The sequence below is a fragment of the Equus caballus genome, chromosome 4, assembly GCF_041296265.1.
Source record: "Equus caballus isolate H_3958 breed thoroughbred chromosome 4, TB-T2T, whole genome shotgun sequence".
NCBI lineage: Eukaryota > Metazoa > Chordata > Mammalia > Perissodactyla > Equidae > Equus > Equus caballus.
In genome coordinates, this window is record NC_091687.1 from 110,033,864 (window position 1) to 110,058,074 (window position 24,211).

The 24,211-nt window shown below is 44.7% G+C and overlaps 1 protein-coding gene across 6 annotated transcripts in view; it reads left to right on the top strand.

The window, feature by feature from the left end:
• Nucleotides 1-24,211, top strand: part of DPP6 (dipeptidyl peptidase like 6) — a 986,698-nt gene that overhangs the window by 909,278 nt on the left and 53,209 nt on the right. For all 6 annotated transcript variants that reach the window (XM_070265304.1, XM_070265306.1, XM_070265308.1 and 3 more), the window contains one exon: nt 273-391. In XM_070265304.1, the coding sequence (XP_070121405.1) occupies nt 273-391 (119 nt within the window). The remainder of the gene's footprint in view (nt 1-272; nt 392-24,211) is intronic.

Below are 24,211 nucleotides of genomic sequence, written 5' to 3' on the forward strand. Positions count from 1 at the left end.
AAAGCGAGAGCACTGAGAGCTCTTACACGTCAGAGGGATCTACCTGCCAGGGAAGGCTTCGTGGCCGGTAAAACCAGAGCCCGTGTTCAGGAGCATTCCAGCAGGGAGACAAAAGGAGAAAGGCCCAGCGGTGAGCGTCAGGGGCTCCAGAACACCTTTGGTAGGAGAGAAATCAGTCAGCTGGAAGTACGGAGCTGGGGGATCTGGGTCTTGACCACTGTCACTGTTTCCTCCCTGCCTCGGTTCACGCCCTGCTGTCCTTGTCCCTCCAGTGCCAGCACCGTGGGCAACTTCAACAGGCAGTGCCTGTCCTGCGACCTGGTGGACAACTGCACCTACTTCAGTGCCTCCTTCAGCCACAGCATGGACTTCTTCCTGCTCAAGTGCGAAGGTAAGTTCCTGCCAGCGTTTCAGACCTGCTCCTAAATCCATGCTGAGACCCGCGGGCAGGCACACTCACGGGACGCGGAGGCAGCTGCCGTGGGAGCCTGTTCCGGAACAGGTGAGGATCCCGCCCACCCCATGATGTTTGCTGATGGGAGCAGGGATACTGGCTCACCTCTCGGTCTGCTGCCCTGCCGATATTTTACGTTTTATGAAGGTTTACAGCTTATCAGAGCTTTCTACACACTGTGCCAGTTAATCCCAAAGTTCATCTACATTTTCCACCAAAAAAAGTCCTGTGAGGTAGTTGTGGTAAGTATCTTACACAATGATGAAACCAGGCCACCTAGAAAGATAATAAAACAATTTCAAAGGTCAACTTCTTTAGCATAAGGATTGAGATTATATGAAAGAAGTCTCAGACAGGGGGAAAAAATTATTTTCCTATGACCCGATTTGTGGATAATTTATCCCAAACTTCAGAAAGTTCTTGATCATACCAATCAGCATACACAAAACAGCATGCCATGTCTCATTGTGTATACAAGGAAATATCTTTGCATCCTGTCCTCATATCTTGGAAACATAAGATATGAACTCATGAAAAGGTAGGTAATAATAAATATGGTCATAACAAAATTCACCTCAGAGAAGAGCTAGTGAGTTCACCTCAAAGAGTGAAAATACGCTGCGGGTGACAGACAGAGCAATTCAGTCCTGCGAGTCACAGATGGAGAATGAAGAATTGTTATGAGAACGATGTCTTTGATAGCCTTTGCCAGCTACTCCACAGTACATGACCTCATCCTCTTTTTATCAGTGTCATCATCTAAAATCTTGAAAAGCCACAGAATGGGAGGACTCAGTCCCTTGATCACCACAAGCTCAGCCCCAGGCATTCTTCCAAGATGATGGGGAGACACAAGGAGGAGCTTCTGAAATGCAACATTAGCCCCCAAGTCCCCTCAAAGTTTCTCTTACCAAACTCCTCTTTCCTGTGCTTCCCAGGAAGCAGACCACTGAGCATCCAAAGTCACAGGGTGCTATAGGAGGAAAGAACCTAAGAGCCTATCCACCCACTTCATTTATCAGAAGCCAAACCTGCTGCTGGAAGTTAGGTGGATTCCTTGACTCCTGCTGAGTCAATGATGCACAGAGGACCAGCATCAAGTCTCCTGGCTCCCAGGCCAGTGAGACCCATCGGACCATGGCAGGATCTTCATGAAATTACAACCCGGAAAAGTGTAGAGATTTATGGGGCATAGAGACTGGGAAAATGTGGCAAGCAGACACATTAGGAGCCAGAGACAACAGTGACAGGAGCTACATAATCAGAGATCTGAAATCTTTTCTATAGAAGTAGGAAGTGACTTTAAAACACAGAAGGTCATGATAAGATACAGAAGGGAAATATTGAAGTTCATTTAAAGAAGAACATCACACACAAGAATGGTTGATTGAGAAAGGTGATAGAACCGCCATCACGGAAGATCTTTAAAAGAAGGCAGGTACCACTTGCCAGAAATGGGCTCAAATATAAGGCAGAGAGTGAGCTGGAGGGCCTTCAAGATCTGTGGTTTTAACTGGTCCAGGCAGTGACAATTTGGATTTCTAGTTCTGGAGTTCTCCCTGACTCTCTGTAATATTCGCTCCCTGCACTGGTCCCTCACAGAACCTAGCATCTTATTTGCTGACAGTTCCTTTCTCTGCCTCCCTTTGGAGGTCAGAAGCTCCCTGCTAAGTTATGCGGGATCTTCTCAAACCACGGTGTAGTCTGGATGACCTCATTCTAACAACTGGCAGCCTTTTGTTGTTCGGTTTCCACAGAGCACCAGCCCTGGGATGAAATCGAACAGGCTCCCCCAGGAGACCTACGCCCTAGATTCAGGCAAGGATGTTCCCGCATCCCGTATGATGGACGTGAAAATGGCAGCCGCCTTGGGGGGCCATTTGGACAGTGTGTTTTGAGATCACTGAACAGTTGTTCTTGTGCAAATTTCCAGTCTGCCTGCTAGCACTCCATCCTTAAGGAGGGAATAGCATTTCATTTTACATTTATGTCCTTTCCAGTTGGGGACGTTTTCTTTTGCTAAGGCTGCTTGTATTGTGGTCTTCGAATGTTTAGTGTGAAGAGATGGCTCCTCAGCGTCACTGTGGAGGGAAACAGAGGCAAAGAACAAGTACAACCCCACTAGGTCAGACACACGGCCGACTCCGGCCACTGAGACCAGCATGATCCCAGCTTCAGAAGGGATGCGGTGTCCTGCCCCACAAATGCCTGGATCACCACCAGTAATCAATAGGAATACATCTCAGAGATCATCTAATCTAATCTGCAACCTCTGCTCCATTTTATTAAGAAACTGAAGTCTTAATTGATCATGGAGTTGTCACCCCCAGATTTTCTGAGTCATTTAAAATCTATTTAAATATTTAGCCTGTTGCCTCCTCTTAAGATAAGCGTAAACTAGCCCTCTTCTCGACAAAATTACTCTTTAAAAATTTTTCTAAAATAACCAGTTTTCTGGCTAAAGAAACATAAATGCCCAAATTAACCTCTCCTCCAAAACCTAATCAAAACCTTGTTTTTAAAAAGGGATTTTCTAAGAAGACCTAAATTTACAAAGACAACAAAATGGATGCGGCAACAGCAGCAGCCCGCTTTAGGGGCGTGGACACCGTTGGGGGAGATAACTGAGTCAGCGGAGCCTCAGAGCCGAAGGCCTCTCCTGCAGCAAGCACCCTGAGGAGCCCCCAGTCTCCCCCTCAGGGCTTGGGGATGATGCCTAAGGGATGAAAAGAGCGATGGTTATGAAATTTCAAAAGAGAAGTGATTACGCCCCCTTTGATTGCGTGGGACTTCGTGTTGGGGAAGAGGAATCGAGAAAAGCTCCACAGATGAGGTAGCATTTCAAATAAATGGGGAGGTAGGATTTAGAATGTGGAAAGCAGTCCAGAGGAGAAGGCGCAGCATGAGAACGAGCACAAGGAACATTCTAAGATCACGTGGAGGAATTCTGCTGCAGCCTGTCAACCACAACCAATCTAGCGGATACGTGCGTTTAAGAAGTCCAATGTAACAACCCAAAATAATTTTAAATAATTTCACTTTTCTGCACATTTCTCAGTAGACAGTAAAGTAGACTCGAATGTGTAGCCCACAGCAGCATTTATTAAACCTCCTCTCCTCTTTATTTCTTCCACACCCCAAAGCTACTCGGAGAGACTCTTGGAAGCCTTTGACCAAAATGACTTCTCCACCCCCAGCCTTAGAGACTTTCCGCCGCCCCTGCTCCTGCAGCACTTTATTATGGAGATAACTTAGCCTCTCAGATGCAACCAGAACAAAAAAAATCTTTCCATTTTAGGCTGAGGGAAAATGTAATGGCAATTAGAGGATTCTCTTTGGTGAATTAAGGAAAGGGAATCGTGAATGCTCCCATATTCAAAAGTGTTCGGCCCATCGCACAGAGAACTACAAATGGTTCGGTTTGGGCACAGGCAATTATAGTCAAAGGATTTAATAACTAGGGCAAGGTGGACACCAACCAGCTAAGATAGGCACCCAGTCAGAGCAGACGTCACACCACGTTAGTTCCTGAGGGTGGGGCATCGTCTCGGCAGCTATCGCATCATGAAATTGCCACAGCCCCAGATAAACACAGTCATTCTTCTGATTTTCTGTGGATCTTCATTATGATAGTTTTTGGTAAACTTATCTAATATGGACCCGTCCCCTTAACTTACATTGCAGTGCTCAGCGTTGTGACTTCATCAGAGCTGATTGTTGCTCCTCAGTGGTTTGTGATCAGTGCTTCTATTTAATTAGTGCTTTGGCGTGTTGTTCTAATCTCCAGGCATTCTTGCCCAGTATATTTTGTCCATCTTCATCCTTGGAAAGTGTTTTTAGTCTTATTGTCCTGTGCTTTCTCCTCTAATTTTTCATTGACATTTCTTCTGTGGTTTCACAAAGCTTGCCATTTCTATATTTCCTTATAATTCTTAATTTTCATTAAGTATGTAATAACTTAAAATGCATAAATTATTTTTATGCCTTTGTACTTAGTTACATTAAAGGTAGATTAATATAGGTAAGTAAAGACTGAGAGGTGTTGGTAATGCTCAGTCCTCTCATTACCTAGCTGGATTTCATCTCTCTGTGTCAATATTTAATCTGAAAGGCATGGGTTTCAGAGCATCACAGAGTCCTCGCATGAGGGACACCGGTGGACCACATTCAGTAGAGACTTGTGGAAATGCACCTATTCATTTAAGACAGAGAGGGTTAGATTTCTTTCCAGATCTCCAGGGTCTGGCAATGAAGCCGCTGCATCCAAAATATTGTATCATGATGGAAGATTTTTTCATGATTTTTCAGGATATACCAATAAGCTTTTGGTTTACACACTTAGTTGGTCTTCTCATTGACCCTGTAAAAGGGATAATAATATAAATACCTAATATTTGTCCAGCTGTTTATAATTTGAAGAATGAATTACTTATATAATGTTTGATGTTTATATTCCCGTTTCTGATTCCTTGCAATTTATACTCTAGCAACAAATAAATCTGCTTAGAGTTCCCTGCCCAGAATGCACTATTTCACATTTGCACTTGTTGGTCTTTCACTGCCTCATGAACTCCCGGACATTCTCCAAAGCTTTTTTCAGGCAAAGGCTGGCTTCCCTCCCCTTGCAGGAGGGAGGAACCGGCAGTGGTGAGCCTGCCCAGGCAGCGTGGACATGGCGGCGGGTTTACCCTCAGACCGATGTCTCTGATGGGAACTTGATTCCTCAGCTGTCCAGGGACGCCCAGGTCAGAAGCCTGGCCACCTCACCCACAGAGCCGAGACACACACCTTCGAGTTTCCAATAAACCCAGTCTCATCTTTAAAGAAAAAAGTACTCACCTTCTGTATTAATCTCCTGGAGCTGCCATAACTAATTACCACAGCCGAGGGGCTTAAAGCAACAGAAATGTATTCTCGCACAGTTCTGGAAGCCAGAAGCCTGAAAGCAAGTTGTTGGCGGTATCGGTTCCTCCTGGGGGTGTGGGGGAGGACCTGTTCCATGCATCTCTCGGTGTCTGGTGGTTGGCGCACTCCTCATCATTCCTTGGCTTGTTGATGCGTCACGTGGCCTTCTCCCATGTGTCTCTGGGTCCAAATTTCCCTCTCCTTATAAGAACACCAGTCACTGGATTAGGACCCACCTTAATCCAGCATGACCTCGTCCTAACTTGATATTTTCAAAGACCTTGTTTCAAAGTAAGGTCACGTTCACAGGTACTGGGGGTTAGGACTGCAACATATCTTAGGGGGTACGCGATTCAACCCACAACACCTCCCTTCTGAGACCCACATTGCTTTCTTGTCTAAGAAAGAGAGGAAAGAAAACTCTATTGTTGTTTTTCTCAGGGGCACAAAATTGAGGGCAGCCACATTAGACTTCGTAACAGAGATTATTCTTAATGGCTTTACCATGTTCTAGAAGGAGTGACAGGGGCCATTGAGGAAAGTGATATGATGCAAACCATGTTTTTGGAAGAAAACTGCCATATTAGAGGGCGAAGAGCAGGTTCCGTGTAGAATTTCTCCGGGAATTCTTCTTCTGTGTCATAAGGCAACATGAATTCTCAAGTTACATGGCGCCATGCAGTTGTGTAGGGCTTTCTCTTCCCAACTAAATTCAGCCCTGAGAGCCACTGAACAGCTGACTCGGAGCACCCAATTTACATAATTTGAGTTTCACAGTCAAAGCTGCTGTTTAGGGAACTGGATTTTTCTCTTCAAACTGAATCCCAAGAACACAATTCATTTTCCTTCAAGTTTATCAAAAGAACTCAATCGATCTTGTTTCTAAGAAACATCCAAACTCCACCAGGGAAATGGGACCCGTGTAGGAATCAAGCACTTACTGCTTCATACTAAACCATTTTTATATTTTTAAAAATAAATAAATAAACTTTTTTTCTTGGAACCAAAGATAGAACGAAAGCTTTGATTCCGATTCTGAGCAGAGAAAGGAATAGTCTGTGATAACGAATCCTGCCACCTCTGGGCTTTCACCCCCTTTCAGTGTTAAGTTGTGACTCAGGGAGCTCCCTCCCAATCTTGAAGATGTGTCTGCTCATAGATTCAGCAGCCTGGGTTATTATGACAAGCTTCTCCATCTTGAAGTCGAATTGAAGCAAACTATTATGACCCAAGCTTAAAATGAAGTGAGTGACTCTATCCTGTTTACTCTTCTTACGATTAAATACCCCCTGAGATCCTGCATCGCCACTACCATGGCCATCCTCGTGGAGAGAGAGAGAAATCCCGGGAACGGAGAGCAGCAGAGTATGGAATGATGCTCCACAGTAGGGTAGAATCTGGGCTCTCGCGCTGACTAGCTTTGTGACTTGGGCATGTTGGGGAAACTTGCTAAGTCCTCCCTTTCCTCCTTCTGAGAATCGGGGGAATGACAGTACCTCTCTCATAAGGTTGTTGTGAGGGTTAATCAAGATAATGCGTATAGAGTGCTTAGCATGGTACCTGATACCCAGTAAATGTTTAATAAGTGTTAACTAATACTGTTATGATCACGATTGTCATCATCATCATCATCACCACCTTGGTAATTGATTAAGACTGCCTTAGCGGTCCACTTGCTACTAACTCAGAACCCACAAGTTGGGGCAGAGACTAAAGATAGTTAACATCCCTAACTCAGAGTTTCCAAATGTGAAAGAACATTCCTGTACTTCACCAGGCTGTTGCTGGGTCTGTGCTTACATTAGCAGGGTAGAAGTTTCCAGAAGTGACCATGGTTGCCCGAGTCACAGAACATTAAGTCAACCATCTGTTACGCTTGGAGATGAAGCACCTGTTGATTTCACGGGTACGAATGCCTAAGGGGCCCTCACAGCCGGTTCTTGGCAGAGTTACAAAGTAACCAAACTTTCTGAAGTTCTCTTTGGCACTTGATATTTCCTCTTTCTGAGCCGTTTCTTCTCTTGACTTACTCCTTCCGGTGCCCAGTGCTGCCAGCTGCCCTGGTGACGTCCTATCCTTGGGAAACATAAGTTATTGGGAGGAAACGCATACTCAGGTGCTATTGTGTTATGTTGGTCCTCCTGAGTTTAGTCAGAACAGAACAGTGAATAAGCCAGGGATGAAAAATAGCTGTCAGTCTCGCACACCAGCTCCACTTGGTTGTAAGTTGGTGGCTGCGGCATTGTGGATGAGAAGGATTCTGAGGCCAAGTCAGGCTCAGCGAGAAAGAATGGCATGAGCGGTTGATTGGTTATGGCTGTCACGAGCAGCAGTGAGCAAGAAGGTGGTGCCCACGTGCCACACCTCTGTCACATTTGGTGTCATCTCCTGAAAGAAGTCAATACATACTTAATGATGAAATTTCAGCTCTGTACTGTCTGAGGTGGAGCATATTTAGGGGTTTGAGGTCCATCCTGAGCTCAGCGTGTCCTGCAGAGTGAAGTGCAGCGGGTATTTCTTAAAGAGGATGCAGTACCTACAGCACTGTAGCCATTTGAGATAAAAGTGACAGCATGTGACTTCAGAAAACAGAAACCTGCCCTCACAAAGACACATGTGTGGAGCTGCTGTTACTGGATGGGATGGAAATGGCTACTAATCTTGACGCCACTACAGAAATTCTCCTGAGGGAAGGCTGTCGCCCAGGGTTCTGATGGAAGCACAGCTCTGCCTGTCGTACATCTTCGGATTGGGGAGAAGAAAGCTCCAGATCCCTCCGCAGTGGCCCAGGGGGAATACTGGTTCACACTCACGCCTTCAGTGTGCATCTAAGCAGGTGGGCCTGCTTACATCCTGATCCCATGTAGGCATTTAATATTCTGCCTCTAGTGAAATTATTTCAAATGACTCACACCCAACTGTAGAAAAGTAGCCCCAGAGCTAGAAAAATAATAAATAATCTGCCTCCTCATTGACAAAACTGTATTGTTACCTTCAAACGTGTAGGGTGATATCAATTCCCAACAAGAGGATCTGAGAAGGGGAAGACACATGGTTTAGCTCTGCGAGCTGCCTCCCACAGCTCCTCCCACAGGTTCCCAGGTGTTAACCTGGGCTGCCCTTCTTAGTTCTGAGTTTGTCCAAGTGAGTGTTCAGAACCAGGTTGGAGACTCCTTGGAGCGTTGCTAGTGCATGAGTAAGAGCATCTGTTCACTCTCTCAGACATGTGGAGCTATTCCCACTGAGGCTGCAGGTGCCGAGAACAAGGAGAGAGACTCAAGGCAGGCTGGATTATTAGCATAATTTACACGAATATTTTGGAAGATGCTAAACTCATCAGTAAATGCTGCCAGACCCCAAGCAAACCCTCAGTAGGAGCTGTATTGCTCCCCCGTAACAACCAAACAAACATCTCCCGTGGCAAAGGGCCTTCTCAGCCTCCCACCTGACACCCTGCCCAGTCACCGGGCAGTGTCTGAGCCACGCTGGTACCTGGTATCATGCTCTGACGGTCTTCTACTTGGAATGCCCATCAGAAATAAATAACACCATGCGGTGCAATAAAGAGTGTGCTAGAAGCCTCCACTCCTTTCATTCCCATCGCCCTGACTCCATTAGTGAATCCTTCACTGGCCAGTTTCCTTCAGGGTCCCTCTGGCCAGTCCACTTTGCTGCTGACCACCAGATCATATTTCCTAAGGGCTGTTTCTTTTCAGAATGGCTTCCTGAGCACGCACATTTCTCTCTTTTCTAAGCAAAATGGTGGAAGAAACATAAAAAAAATAAATGGCACCACTGGGCCACTGGAAAGGGGGCCACCAGCAGACCAGAACATTGAAGAATTTTTGAAAAGTAAGTATAAACGGATCACATTGAAAGTGAAAGGGAAAGACTAGGATACGTAGCGCGACTGGTGGAAGACATGATCACCAAAAGAATAAAAATAAAAGTTGGTTTTCCCGCAATTCTGAATTCTGGGGTAACCCTCAGGTCAGAGGCTGCAGCAGGAGCGCGTCGTGGACTGCGATGGGACTGGTTTAAGGGGCTCTAGGGGGAGACGCCCAGCCCCTGCTCGCACAGCTGCGGGCTAACGTATCATCCTGCAGAACAAATAAACAGGACACTCGGCTGTGGAAGACCCTAGAGTGGACGGCAGCCAGAATGAGAAGTGGGGCTGTGCCTCCGATGGCCTCCAGGACAAGGAGCCCAAGCACAGTGGCTCCACCTCAGGAGAGTGGCTCCCTGCTGCCCCCTGTCCACCACCTGGATCCTGCATCTGTAATAGCTGAGGGGATGCCCTCCTGACCAGGACCCTCACCTCCACGTGGCAACAGCCAACCAGAGATCACTGAGGCCCAGAAGACCCCTGAAAGAGAGGCCTCAAACCGAACCCCAGGAAAAGGAGCCCCAGGAGAGACATTTGAAAGATCGCTTCTACTAACTGCAGTAAGTCTGACGGTAAACATTCTCCAAGAGATTCCAGTAGGTCCCACATCTGTAACACAAGAACAGGCCGCAGCAAATAAGGTGTAAACTGACTGATGGAGACTAAACAAAAAATTTACCAATTTTTTTTTTTAGTTTAGAAGAAAAACTGAATAGATGGGGTAATTGTAAGCCCCAGTTTCCCCAAGAAAGCCCTGAGATGAAGCCTGGCGAAGCTCAGTCAAGGCCGGGTGACTGAGTGACTGCTCCCTTCACTCTCGGAAGTGTCTTTGTTTGGCCAAAGTTGTTAGCAGAACACCACCAAATAGTCACCTGGAAGATCCAGCAGAAGGAATTCCCAGAAGGCCATGCAGCTGGACAAAGGTAAAAAATCAGAGAAAGCTTGAGAGAGATGAATAATAGAGCCAAGAAAAGCAGTCTGCCTTGTAGAGAGATTTGGGAGTATAAAGGGGAAAAGAAAATAAGATATAATGGGGAAAATTTCCACTGAGCTTTGAATCATTAGAGAGAAAAGAACTACTGAATGTCTTATAAGAACTGTGGAAAAGCCCTAAAGTTAAATTCCTCCTAATGAAATGTGGCAGGTCGAAGGTTAGAAATTATGTAAGGTTACAGTGAGAAAAAGTAGAGTTTTTTTTTTCTTTTCTTTTTTTTTCCTTTTCTCTTTTTATTTTAAATACTCTGATTAGCATCAGACTTCTTGGCTTCAGAACAGCCTGGGGTGCAGTGGAGCAAGGTCCGTAAAATGCTGCTGGTGGAAAACATTTTTAACTTTCAGTCCTGTGCCCACGCAGCTCCTGTTTGTAAAATGGGCAGAAAAAGGAATTTGGGGATATTAAATGCGTGCAATTTACCACTCACACATCTGCCCTGGAATGCACACAACTGCAGTTAAAAGAAAGTGGCTGATCAAAGAGAAAGGAAGAAATGAGAACTAAGCAACAGTGAGCAGAAACTAATAAACTGGTAAAAAAAATTATAAATCATTACTGGATAAAATTTAATGCAATTGTTATTAAAGATTCCTAAAATAAAAGTGTTTAAAAAACTAGAAAAAAAAATCTACATGATTTCAACAAGTTCTGACTAGTACACATCTGTTGGTAGGAATTGGGGTGAGAGGGAGATGAGAGAAAATGGGGTCCGAGCACTGAAGGGCAGGAATATATGCCATTAATTTGGATGGGGAAGGACAGCTTCTCAGCAAATGGGAAAACTGGATCTCCATGTGCAAAAAACGAAACCAGACCCCCATCTTACACCACACACAAAAATCAACTCAGAGTGGATTAAAGACTTCAATGTAAGACCTGAAACTGTTAAACCCCGAGAAGAACACAGGGAGAAGCGTCATGACATCGGTCTTGGCAATGATTTCTTGGATTCGACACCAAAAGCACAGGCAACAAAAACAAAAATCAATAAGCTGGACTACATCATCCTAAAAAGCTTCTGCACAGCAAAGGACACAATCAACAGAGTGAAAAGACAACCTACGGAATGGGAGAAAGTACTTGCAAATCAGTTATCTGATAAGGGGTTAATCTCCAAAATAAGCGTCTGTTTTAATTTATGGGCTGTCAGTCCCATCCCCACCCTTTGTGTTGGCTACCAGGAAGCTGAGAGCAATATTTCTAGCCTCTGTCAGGAGGTCTTTATAGCACACATTTCATATACTAACTTTTCTCCTGGATTTTTCTTTTTTTTTTTTTTGTCCTTATTTTCACATTGTTCTACTTTTCTCACCTACTCATTTTAAGCTTACTTTATTTTTATCTGTCATTTATCTTTCTTATCGGCCTTAAATCCTTTTTGCCACAAGATCCAGGGCAGACAGATAATAGATGAAAGGGGAATGACTGACTGACCAAAACATTAAACTACTCCTTCCACTTGCATTCAAGGCTGTCTACACTCCGGCCCCATCCTGCTTATCTCAACTATTAACACTTTTTCTGGGTCAGAGCTTTTCAAACAGTTTTAGCAGCACAACCAATTTTCAAGTGAAATGTTAAAGAAACTTACATAAAACAGATAAAAATGATGTCTTATTAGCATTTAAATATTTTATTAGTTCAAAAGTATGGCATGTGCCTTTCAGTTCAATCAGAGAAAATGATGAGACTGTTTTGGTGAATACAAATATATAAATTATAAATTAGGGAATATAGGTAAAAGTTTCAGCCTTTTATTAATCAGCTTCAACATTCATGAAAGTCAAACCGAGCCGTTGCAGAACCACTGCTGCCCTTCTGTTCAGCAGCCATTGCTGGAATAAATGGCTTAAGTTTTCCTAATATTATTTCAATACCTATAAAACTCTCTGCTTACTCCTTCTCGACCTGGTAAATGCCTTACACAACCTCCAAGATCCAACCCCATGAACTTCCTCTAATCACACCCTCGCTTTCTCCTTCCTTGGGGCTCTGAGAGCATTTTTGCCTCTTTTACACTGCTGTATCTTGTGCCTCTCATTTCTAGGCGCTAAGCTCCCTAAAGAAAGGCCCTGTTTCATTGGCGTCTACACAGCAGCCTTGTAATAGACTGAATATTTGGTGAGCTGATACACAAATATTCACTGAGCCCAAGCAATGTGCCAGGATGGTAGTATGCACCTGTGTATTCAGGAGGTGTGGAGACCCAGTCCAAGCCCTTAGAGATGAGAGCCAATGAAAGCATTCCTCCCTCACTTCCTGTGCATCTCTGCTCACAGGTGCTCCCCCAGTGCCCTATCCACTGTTGGCACTGCTTCAGTTCTCCCCATAGCGCATCTCACTCCTGCCACTGATGTTTGTACGGGTTTTCAATGCCTGTCTTGCCCACTAGAATGTCAGTCATCTCAATGAGTGCAGGAACTTTCTTCTACCCCCAATTTTGCTCCCAGTGCCTAGAACAGTGCCTGGTGCATGGTGGGTCATCAATGAATAAATATATTGTTGAAGGAATGAATATAATCCACGCCAAAATACTAGACTTGGAGGACAATAGAGACTGAGTTTTGAGTCACAATTGTACCCTAGAACTACCTAGACAGGAAACTAATTCATGTGCCCTTTTTAGGATGCTAAAAAGCTACCTTTCATCATGTGGAAAGCCAAAATATTCTTTAACACATTATTTCCTGCCTCATAAAAGTACACTTATAGGATATGAAAATATGGACATTGATTTAATTTTTTAAACACAAATGTTATAAACAAAGAGAGAGGGTCAAAAGTAATAAAAATAATACGGTGTGCAGTTTAAAATCATATATTTAATGTGAAATAGATCAGTCTAAATGAATTTTCCCAGCAAATGTAGACCTTTTTGGCAGAATTTATGTGTTTGTTCTCTGCTGCTTCAGAAGGACGCCCTGGGGCCTGTGGATAAAGTTTCAGGGATCCATGTTTCAAATTAATATAAAGGAAAGTCAGGAAGAGTTATAAGCATCATCGTATGGTTCTAACTGGACGTATGATATACGTACACACCATGACTGCAGAAGCTCGCAGTCTCGGAGTTCTCCAGGCAGAAACTAGGCCACCAGTGATCGAGACGTCTTAGGAGGATCCCTTTGGACGTTTTTGGACTCGATGACATAAGGTCCTTGCCGTTGTGAGAGTCTCCGATTGTTCTTTTCTGATACTAGCCGAATAGAGCAACCGTAGGGAACATCCCAGGATCCAGGCAGATTTGGCACCTTCTCCAACATCTGGTGTCTCTGACTGCATGCAATGGTACTTATTTTAATAATAAAAAACTAGACACATCAAAAGATCCTAAAGCACATTCTGAATCATCACCAAGAGTCACTGGCTCTATGAAGCCTAAAGCTTGTGTTGGGCAAATTTTACTGAATTGTCTTTTTTAAAAACTTGATCTTTGTCGGCTAATGATGGGTGTGGCATCTCTTACACAGACCCGCCAGCGGCCAGTGCGCCGTGGGCCTCATGCCCCGGCCGTCTGGGGTGGGCCGTGCTTTGCCGCCTTTGCCTCACCCTGTAATGCCTTGGATAGGATTTGACTTCAGGTCTTTGATGGTATCAGAGCCTGATTTCATAATCTCTTTCATGTTTAAAAAAGACACTCAGAATGAAGTCAATTTCTTCTTTCCCCTTAGTGGTTATTGGTGAAAAGTTTCTTCTTTGGATGTAAATAAGGAAGCATTGCTCCTCGGCTAAAGGACTCCTCACCTTGAACAAATGCTGCCAGTGCAATTTGACCAACAGTAAAATATCTATCCATCTCTTCCATCCATGTTTCAATAGTAGGTGACATTTTTTTAAAAACCAGGGAACATTATCTTATTGCCTAACACAGATGAATTACAATTGTTAGGTTGGAAATATCAAGTAGCTCTTAACAAAAGTTTCCATTTTAGATAAGAAAACATAAAAAAAACTTGATTCCAAACTTAATTATTGATGCTAATGGAGAGGAAGAGGATAAGGGAAAGTGGATGCTTCTGTAGCTGTGCGTTTCTTCTCCTCCCACTCCCTACTGGTTAAGAGGAAGGTTGCAGACATGAATGCTTACTGGGGCAAGGAAGGGAGTATAAGTGGGGGAATCCCGCTTTGTGTACTATGATGGGGCTGGTGGGGCATTTATGGCCATGGCGAGAACACCCTACATCTGAAGAGACCAGCTGTGCTCAGCTCCAGTCAATTGTCACCATTCAGAAACTGTTAGATTTCTGGATCTTCCAGTATTTCAACAGAAGTTCAGAATCTATATTTTTTTGTAAAAATCTGATTTATAAATGTTGGGAACCAACTAAAATTTGAAAAATATTCCTTTTGGCTAAATAAAACATTTTCAGGCCACATATGACCCACAAGAGACATCTACTCAAAGTGATACACTGATTGCCAAAGGGAATTTCTTATTGTTTCTCAGTCCCATTTATAAATTACCCACTCGGTTATCATGAAATAACCAAAGCCTACGTAGCCAGAGGGAGCCATAAGAGAAGTAGATGTGTTTAAGTCTCAAGGATCCAACCCTGGACACTCATGAATCCACAGTACTTGTCACACTGATCTGTAAGAATGTTTTGAATCTGCTTAAGTCCTAGCTTGCCAGCATGATTGAGTAAGACCATGTTCATATTAATACGTTGTTCCCATTATACCATACCAAATTGTCTTAAAGGATGTAAGGACATTTATCAATTATTCTGCTAGCCGTAAATTAATCTTTCTTTGATGCTTCAGGAAGCTCTTAGGCATTATCTGTGGCTTCCATCATTGATATGAACATTGGTCCCTGTGAGGAAGAAAGAATGTCGTCATGAAAGGATTGCGGTGATTGTCAACTCCACTTTCATTGCCTCATTGTCGAGGAAACCAAGGCACAGAGCTGTTAAATGACATAGCCAAGCCACACAGCTAGTTAATAGTAGGGTCAGCACCAGACCTCATGCCATCTGACTCCCAGGCTGGTGCGGAAACTCCAGCTGTGATACCGGTCTTCTCATTTGTGTCCTGGTTAAAACAACGGCTGGTCACCGAGAGCTTTGTGTGCTTGGCACATTGTACATGGAGAAAGAACAAAAGAAGCCAACCTGGAAGATTTGTTAAGGAAAGCAAAGATCCAGGTCGCACCTTTATTCTCGTGAGCTCTGTTGGTTTCATGAACACCAGTCATACAGCTTCAGAGACGGGATAGCTCACTTTTGGGAGTGAATGAAGAAGACAGTTGTTTGAGCCACAGGTGCTGCCACCAGGAGATCTACTTTCTAACAATGAATCACCATAAAGGAGTCAGCAACAAGGGGCCCACAGTTGGATGTTACCCCATATTCCACGCATGTAAACTCATAATAATGCTAAGAGTGGGAGCTGCAAGCAATCGTATAAATCGTGGATGATCCCAATCTTATACATTGTGCATTTAGCAGAGTATAAAGAGTTTAATAAATATCTGATGGCTACAAATAGAAACTAAGATTTTTACGGATTGAAAAGGTATCTAGCGATTGTTGAGAAAAGAATTGTGTTGGCTTACCTTTAAAAAAAAGTCTCTGTCTTCATAAACAAGTCTTCTTCCCTTCTAGAAGTTAAATTAGACATATATTCTTGGTCAATATGCCACATTTAAAACATATTCCCTGGGTGCCAGCCCAAGTGGCCGAGTGGTTAAGTTCGCACGCTCCACTTCAATGGCCCAGGGTTTCACCAGGTCAGATTCTGGACTCAGACCTAGCACCGCTCATTAGGCCACGCCAAGGCAGCATCCCACATAGCACAACTAGAAAGACCTACAACTAGAATATACAACTATGTACTGGGGGGCTTTGGGAAGAAGAAGAAGAAAAAAATAGAAGATTGGCAACAGATATTATCTCAGGTGCCAATCTTTAAAAAAAAATTCCCTGAAAATAGTGCATGGTTGACCTTTTGCTTTGAAATTCTGACTCCCTGGACCAGTTTCCTTGTTATCGTCCCAATTATCTCATCACTTGGTGGTTATCTTGGACTAAGAGAGATTTCCAAGGAGGAGGGTGCCCATTCCCCCCTGATACCCAAAGGCTTCTTGAGAATCCCCAGTGGTGAAATGAAGATGTGTGCAATGCGATGGAGTTCTAAGTCAGACATGAACAACTGCTGCCTTCTTCATACAACAACAACAACAACAAAATGGCAGGGGGCGGGGTGTAGATTTAAAAAATGAATTTTCAAAAAGGAGCGAAACTCCCTACAAAGGGCTTTCTTCAGGAAATATGGGGCCAATAAGTCAGCAGCTTTTTCTCTTAATGGAGATAATGTAGGATCATCCATGTGCTTAAAATAGTCACATTCAAAGAAAGATGAACAGAGACATCTGGCTAAATGTTACAACTGCTTTCACGTTCATTAATTTTTTTCCCCCAGAAGAAGGTATTCACTGATGTTAGGCAGCTGCTGAACGAGAAGGCAGCGCTCCAAACACATTTTGAAAAGCCATCTATTTAAACCTTGTGGCTGTCAGTCCATACAGAGTGAGACAAAACGGACATGAATATAGGGAATGTGTGCACGCAGAATGACATCTATGCTATTAGACATATATATTTTAAGGTCTGTTGGCAAATATTTTAAGTTTTTATTACTTGTTTCCACGTAGAATGGTAATATGTGCTATTTTTAATGAGATATTATGGAGATAGATAATATAAAAGCTACGCTGGAATAGACCCTCTTCCAGAAACACACATTCTCTTTGAGATATCCCCTGGATGTTGAAATTTTAAATCAGCTCTTCCTCCCTCATCCTTCCTGGTCCTTTCTCTTTCTTCCCTCCTCTCCCGTCTCCTCCCCTCCCTCCATCATCAATTCAGTCCTAAAGCCTTTAGCTGGGGTAGGACAAAGCCGGCATCTGCACAGAGGAGCAGCCCATCCTGGGTGACTGTGCCCAAACCAGGTGACAAGGGAGCACCTAGGATGGGGTGTCAGAACCTGGGCAGGGCCAGGAGGGTGTCCAAGCAGGACGCCCCTGTCGTGCAAGGATTGTAGGGAGGACGTGCACCAAAATGGCAGCCTGGAGTGGAGTGTGGAGCCCACGCAGGATGAGCAGGGTATCTTCCAGAGGGAGGTGGTGCAGAGTGATGGAAGATTATTTACATTCGGGGGATGGATCAACTCAGTAAGAAGACTGAGGATAATGAGAGCCAAGGTTCTCACTGTTGGCGATAAAAGTTACAAGGATGGGAAGGGAGAGAACTCGAATAAACACCTACGTGGTGTTGGACTGACTGGCGGTAGGAGATATGAGTTCCTGTTTTCTGAATGCAGCGCTGTACTTCTGAACTGGATCCTTTGCTATAAAGAACATTACAGGGACAATTAGCAAAACCCAAATGGCGTCTGAGGATTAGACCACAGGACCGCATCCGTGTTAATTTCCTGAGTTCAGTGGCAGTGCTGTGGTCTTGTAGGAGACGGCCTTGTCTGTAGGAAATGTGCAACCCCAGAGCATCTGGGGAAGATGCGCAGCAGGTCAGCCGTCCATCCTCACGTGCTTCAGGGGGAAATCAGTTCCTCAAGTTGTACTTGCAACTTTCCCATAAGTTTGAAGCTGCTGTAAAAGCTTTTTAAAAATTATACAATTCTTTTTCAAATAGATAAACTGTGCACCTAGCAAAGCCACTCAAAGGATCGAAGTGTAACAGTTACCCAGCATCTAGGTGGCAGACGCAGCTATTAGCAACTAGCAAGATCTTATTCTACAAACATTTTAAAAGTTTTCTAAAGAAAATGAGAAGTCAGGCAGAAAAGGCATTGCCTAGGTTATTCTTTTCCATTCAAGACTTTTTTGTCTTCTGTAATATATTGTCCTGGGATGTGTTAAACACTGACCAGAAAACGTGTGCATGTTCTAATAATATATCTGAATATAATTATACTAGAGTATCATAGTTATAGTTTAGGGAGAAAATCTAGAATGCCTCCGCTGGGCTCTTTCACCCACACTGGTGTCTTATGCCCCCTTCCAACCGAGCTTCCAGAGAAACAGGTCAGAGCCATCTGTCTTTAAATGGTCATAAATCTTGAAATTGTAGTGTATTGACACTTCACTTTCAAAGCCAATTCTTAGCCTATGCACCTCAGAAATTTTTTTTCGTTTACCAACCTGACTTTTGACGATTTTCATTGCCCTGAACATCAAATGCAGCCTCGCCACTTTGCAAGTCGTGTTATCATTGCAGCTGTCAGTCATCTCAAACAACAATGCAGATAATCACATCTGTAAATATCTCATTATTGTTCACACTTATATTACTTAAACACTCAATATATTTGCCACAAGGTATGCAGTAGGAAAAACAGAGGAAGATATTATGGGAAAAGGACTAGATTTCTGAGCAAATTTCGGAGCTGGCCCAAGAGTAATATTGGCTAACGAGCAATGACAGCAGTCTGGTCACTGTAGGCGGCTGTGGGTTAGGTTGACATCATAACTAAGAGTATCAAGCACTTGCAAATGGGAGCTCTGAGTTTCCTGTGGTTGGGTTAGTAATTCTAGAAGGAACTACAGGCTGCACTCTGATAGGCAAGATGATTCCTCCATTCTGCCCAAAACCATCCCGTGGCCCCTCACGGCCACCAAATATGACCTCTCCTCTGAGTGGCATCTGGAGCTGTCCATCATTTAATATCAGCCTTCCAGAAGCATCTCCCCCGACTCTCTATGCAAACTCCGCAGCATGTCCTTTCTGCTGTCCACCTTTCAGAACCGCTCTGTACCTTCCCACATCTGTGTTCCTGTTCGTTCCTCCTCACCGCCTGATGGTCCTTTCCGATCTTTTAAGCTGTCACAATTCTACTCTTCCTTCAAGATTCTCTCAGTCACAGCAGCGTGACTCAGAGAAATTATTAAATGATCTTATGATTAAAAAACTTCCTGCTATGCCTTGAAACCCTTTTCTTGTCTCTCCTTCTTTCATTGGGAAAATCAGCATTGGCTGCTTCCTTTTTCCCACTGCCCGTTCGATCCCCACCCCCTGATCTTCTGGCGTCCCCGCCCCACAAGCTCACCCAAGGCTGCTCTCACTAAGGTTCTTCTCGGTGACTACTTGCCTTTAGTTCCAAAAGAGGGAAGAGCAGAAGCCAGGCCCATAAACACAGTCTCTTCAGTGTGGAGTAAATTCATTCATTTGGTCCAATAAGGAGAAAAGTGGAAAATCCGTTTGGAAAGATAGATGGAAGGAAATCGATATGTATAAGAATTGCAATGTAAGATAGTTGTGACTAACATCACCTTGATTTTATGAACATATCTGTAGAAGAGTGTTTCCAGTGGGAAGCTTCACCTACAAGGTCACTTCTTGAAGAAAAAGAACTTTGCCATGAAACAAACCAGAGCATTCTGAGCAAAAGGTCCAGTCAAAACCGAGACTGAGAGGCATGAGGCACACTCGTAGGTTCGTGGAACTGTGAGTCATGCAGCTTAATAAGGAGCGTGTGCTGGGAGGCAGGACGGGGAAATCTGAGCAGGCTGGCCATTGGCATGCACAGGAGGGGTGGGCCTGGAGCTCTGCTCGTTCCTCTGGCTCAGTCCTGTCGTGGTACTGCTGAGAGTCAGGACACAGCTGTGAGTGGGTGCGCCATCTCAATACCCCGCAGCCTGGCATCCAGCCCTTCTGGCCCTCAGTTTCCTCGTCTGTAAGATGGGTTGTTTCCTGGGTGTTTTTTACATATAAGCAGCATCCACATTCTTCTGCTTGAGCCAATCTCGTGTACTTCCACCCCTAAGTCAGTTCTTGGCCAGCAGCCGTAGCCGCTCTGACATCCAGAAGCGTACTCGGAACACCCTCCATGGGTGTGGAGCTTAGTCAGCCAACGACTCACACAGCAGTCACAGCATGTGCTCCCTGACTGACGCTCCAAAAGGCTAGAAGTAATCTTTTGTTTTACCTTGAGCATGTAGTTTCTCAGTCAAAAATAAAAGAAAGAGAGAGAGGGAGGGACAAGGAGAGGGAGGTCTCTGATCTCAGCCAATGCTCAGATTCTCTGGGGCCAGTTTGAAGAGCCAGCCAGTTGCGTGATTTTATACTCAGCCTTCGAAACAGTTATTGAGCCAGTGCAAGGTTGCTGCTCACAACTTCTTGGTACCATATGTACGTTGATGTTTTAGAGACACCTACACACCATGCAACACCGTGGAGAGGAGTTGGTTGGCGTTTTCACCCACCAGCCGAGGAACCCAGGAGTTCCCGGGGCCAGTTCTCGTCTCCAGGAGGAGGTGCTTCCTGTTACAATCACCTTAGTGTCCTTTGGGTAGATGAACTGGACGTTTACTTCAGTTACTGTACGAGGGTGACTGAACCCTTTCCCTAGACGTGGTGGCAGCCGTGAACCCTCTCCAGGACTTCAGGCCCCATCAGTGCCTCTTGCCTTCAACGTGCCCTTTACGCATTGCCCTGCAGTGGGTGGGCACTCCTCTTCCTCCTCAGCTACCCACCCCAGCTCCCACCTTATAAAAAGGACCACGGGACTCTCCATCTGGAAAGAAAGGGAGACGACACGGTGAGAGAAGAGTTGTCTGTGGCCGTCACTGACGAGAGCATGCCTGATCACCTTCCGTCAGGGGCTTTTCAGACCAGTCAGGAGCTGGAATCCTGAGACTGGGAGGGTCGCGATGGATATGTTGAAGCTTTCTTCCGTCACTGGTTGACCACAGATGTCCTAGTGCTAGGGAATAAAACCTCGCCAACCAGGCACCCCTCGTTTAGAGTTACTGAGAACTTACCCAGAGCTGAGTAGAAATTTAAAAAGAAAAAAAATCTTTGTTGACAAAACAAAACAACAAAAAAAGGCTGGTGAAGGGGTGTTGATTCTGCTCAAGAAAGCTGCTCTGAACTCCACCTCTGCACTGATTTCCGTGTGTTTCAGACACAGTTCAGCAGGTGGCGATTCCAGCCAATGTCTCTGTAAGTTGAAAAACATTATTGCTTTTTAAAAAGACTCTTGAAATCAGACTTCTCACAAATCCAGGTTAGTCTCTTTTCATTTAGTGTGAGTGGGTGCATTTACGAGTTTTAATCAAGCTTCCTTTTAATGACAAGAAAGCTGGTAAAGACTGAGGGACGCTTGAGCACTGTGGTGTCCCCTACAGCTCGTCTACTGGACCGTGAGCCCCACGTCCGAGTCCCCTTCATGCTGTTTATTATGGGAAAGTGGATCTCTGTCTCCCCAGGGAAAGAGAGCTTCGGGGAACTTAGCTGGAAAAGCAAACTGCCAGCATGAGATTTTGACATCTTTTTCCAAAAATATGAAAGTGTTTGTATCTCTTCTTCATCACAAATTGAACCTACATGAAATAATTTATGATGAGGATTTGCAAAGTAAAATGCAGTCCATCTCTTTGCAAAAGCAGAATGCTGCCTGGTTTATTTCTCAGTGGAGTCCTTACGGTTTCAGGCTGGAGCACCTCCGCCACCTTCTGATTTCCCTGAGACGGGTTCCGACCTTCTCCTCTCTCATCCAGTCAGTTCAGTGCTTGGCCAGCTGCTGTATGCTAATAGGTGCGGGGATCCAAGAATTACATAGAGTTCCTGACTTAAGGGACTCATGTTCAAGGTGGGGAGAACACTTAGAGAAGTGGCGTTTCATGTGGTCAGTGCACATTACAAAGATGTGTGCAGAAGGCTGGGAGAACCCAAAGGAACTCTCCAGTTGTGTGCTGGGAACTTTGCTGGAGCCAACAATACACATTTAAATAAGGCACCATCTTTGACCTCAGGGAAATTACAGACACATGGTGAGACTCCACCTAACAAAAATTCCTCAATTTAGAGCCTGGAAGCTGCTCCCCAAGTCCACTGCAGTATTTCAGCCTGTCCTTTCCCACCAGCAGAGCCACCACCCATTTTGCAGGTGAGAATATTAAGACACTTTGTGTGTCTTGCCCAAAGCCACGTGGCTAGTTAGGGCAGAGCCAGGACTAGAATCCGTATTTTTTTCTGCATCTTCATCCTCCAGGTGCCCATGACACCACTTTTGCTCTCTCTTGTGCACAGGGAAAACTAACATTTTGACTGATTGCTTTCCTCAAAAATCTCTTCCCCAGCCCTAAGTGTGCTGAGCCCTAGTGAAGCCCTGGACACAAGAGGGCACTGCCGCACTGCGCACTTGTGCCTCGCCTCCTAGGACTGCTGCGGGTCCAGGGGCTTACGGGTGATTTCCCAGTGTCTCCCCCGATATATAAATCACACCGCCTCATCTGAGTGTGTCAGACCACCCAGTGGGGCCACAAAGGACGGAACCGTCCAATTCAATAAGTCTTTCTTTGATGCCCTCTATTTGCAGACATGGAGCTGAATGCTGGGTATGCCAACATGAGCAAGACAGAGAGAGGCCCTCCCTAAGGTAGCCGAAAGTCTAGTAAAATCAGCAACAGCATGAAATCGGCAAGGGGACCGGAGGGGAGCCTCTGCTAGAGATAGGCTGTCTACCCACGTGATAGGCATGAACAGCGAGAGAGTAAAGGCTACAGGTCCCTGGGTTCCGGGAGCTTCCTGTTGAGGAGACAGACACATACGACCATCCAGAGAACAATAAAAGGCAGAATGTGGCAACGCGTTTGGGAAACACCGTCAGTGCTGTAGGTAGCCAGGAAAGGGAACATTCGGTAACTGGTAAAAATGAAGAGGAAAAAAGGTAGGTGGTCCTTCATCGAGGAGTAAGCAAGAGGAAGTGACCTCCTTGTGCCTTGACCACCTTATCGATAAAATTAATATAATAATGGTACCCGCCTTGTAGGGTTGTGATCAAGATTAAATTCTTTATTATTTACAAAGCGCTTACAGCAGGACCTGTTGGTGGTGGTGCTGATGTTGGTGATGTGATGTTGCTGTTGCTGTTCTTGTTGATGCTGTTGATGATGTTGTTGATGATGATGGTGGTAGTGTTATTGCAGATGCCGATGTTGATGGTGATGATGGTGGTGGTGGTGTTGCTGGTGATGATGATGTTGCTGTTGTTCATGTTTTGTTGATGATGCTGTTGATGATGGTGGTGTTGTGCACTGAGGACGATGATGATAGTGTTTTCCGTTGATGATGATGATGATAGTGTTTTCCGTTGATGATGATGATGATGATGGTGGTGGTGTTATTGCTGTTGTTCCCCCAGCTCTGACTCAGCATCTCAGTGGTGGGGCCTTTGGTCGTCATTCTCACCTATTCTCTGTAGCGGGGAAAATTTTACCCTTTGTTTCCGATGACTGGCAACATAAATTTACATAGTGGTCAGTTAATAATGGCCATTAACTTTCCATTCTGTACAAAAGTTAGGCTAAAATGACCACAGTTTATCATGGAACGTGTCTATGGACAAAGGATTTTTATTTACTTTCCGGGCACAGGAAACAGTTGGTGGTGGCCTTCATGGCTAGCCCAAGTGGATTTTGAAGATCTGGGTTGGGGTCTGGACTGTCCTGGATGGTCTGGAAGGTGTGCATAGGACACAGCACATCTTCGTGCAGAGAATGAGAAGGAGTCTGTCTTCAGAGCGCTCACTGCTGACATAGACCATCACGATCGTTTCCAAAATGGAGACTCAACTAGAGGATGGATCTTGCCTGGGACCCTTTTGCCTGGGTGGGCCGACACCCTGCCCCTTAGATTTTAAATGTAGCATCAATCTTCTGTCTCCCTAGGATTCCCAGCTTCTACTGAGGAATATTTACGTTATTAATAATTATTAGTAATAGTTCTCATCTGTTTTGCTCTTGCAAAGGCAAGAACTGCAAAGAATATCTCCTTCACTTAGTCCTTACAAACAACACAGCTGTTCGCACTGTACACACGAGGAGACCAGAGCTCAGAAACGAGGGTTGTGTATCCATAGATGGGAGAGCTCAGACAAGATGGAAGTTGACACTCTTAACTAACCCCTGTCTGTACTGTTCCTGTGGCATCATCATGCTCAGGGCTAAGAAGTA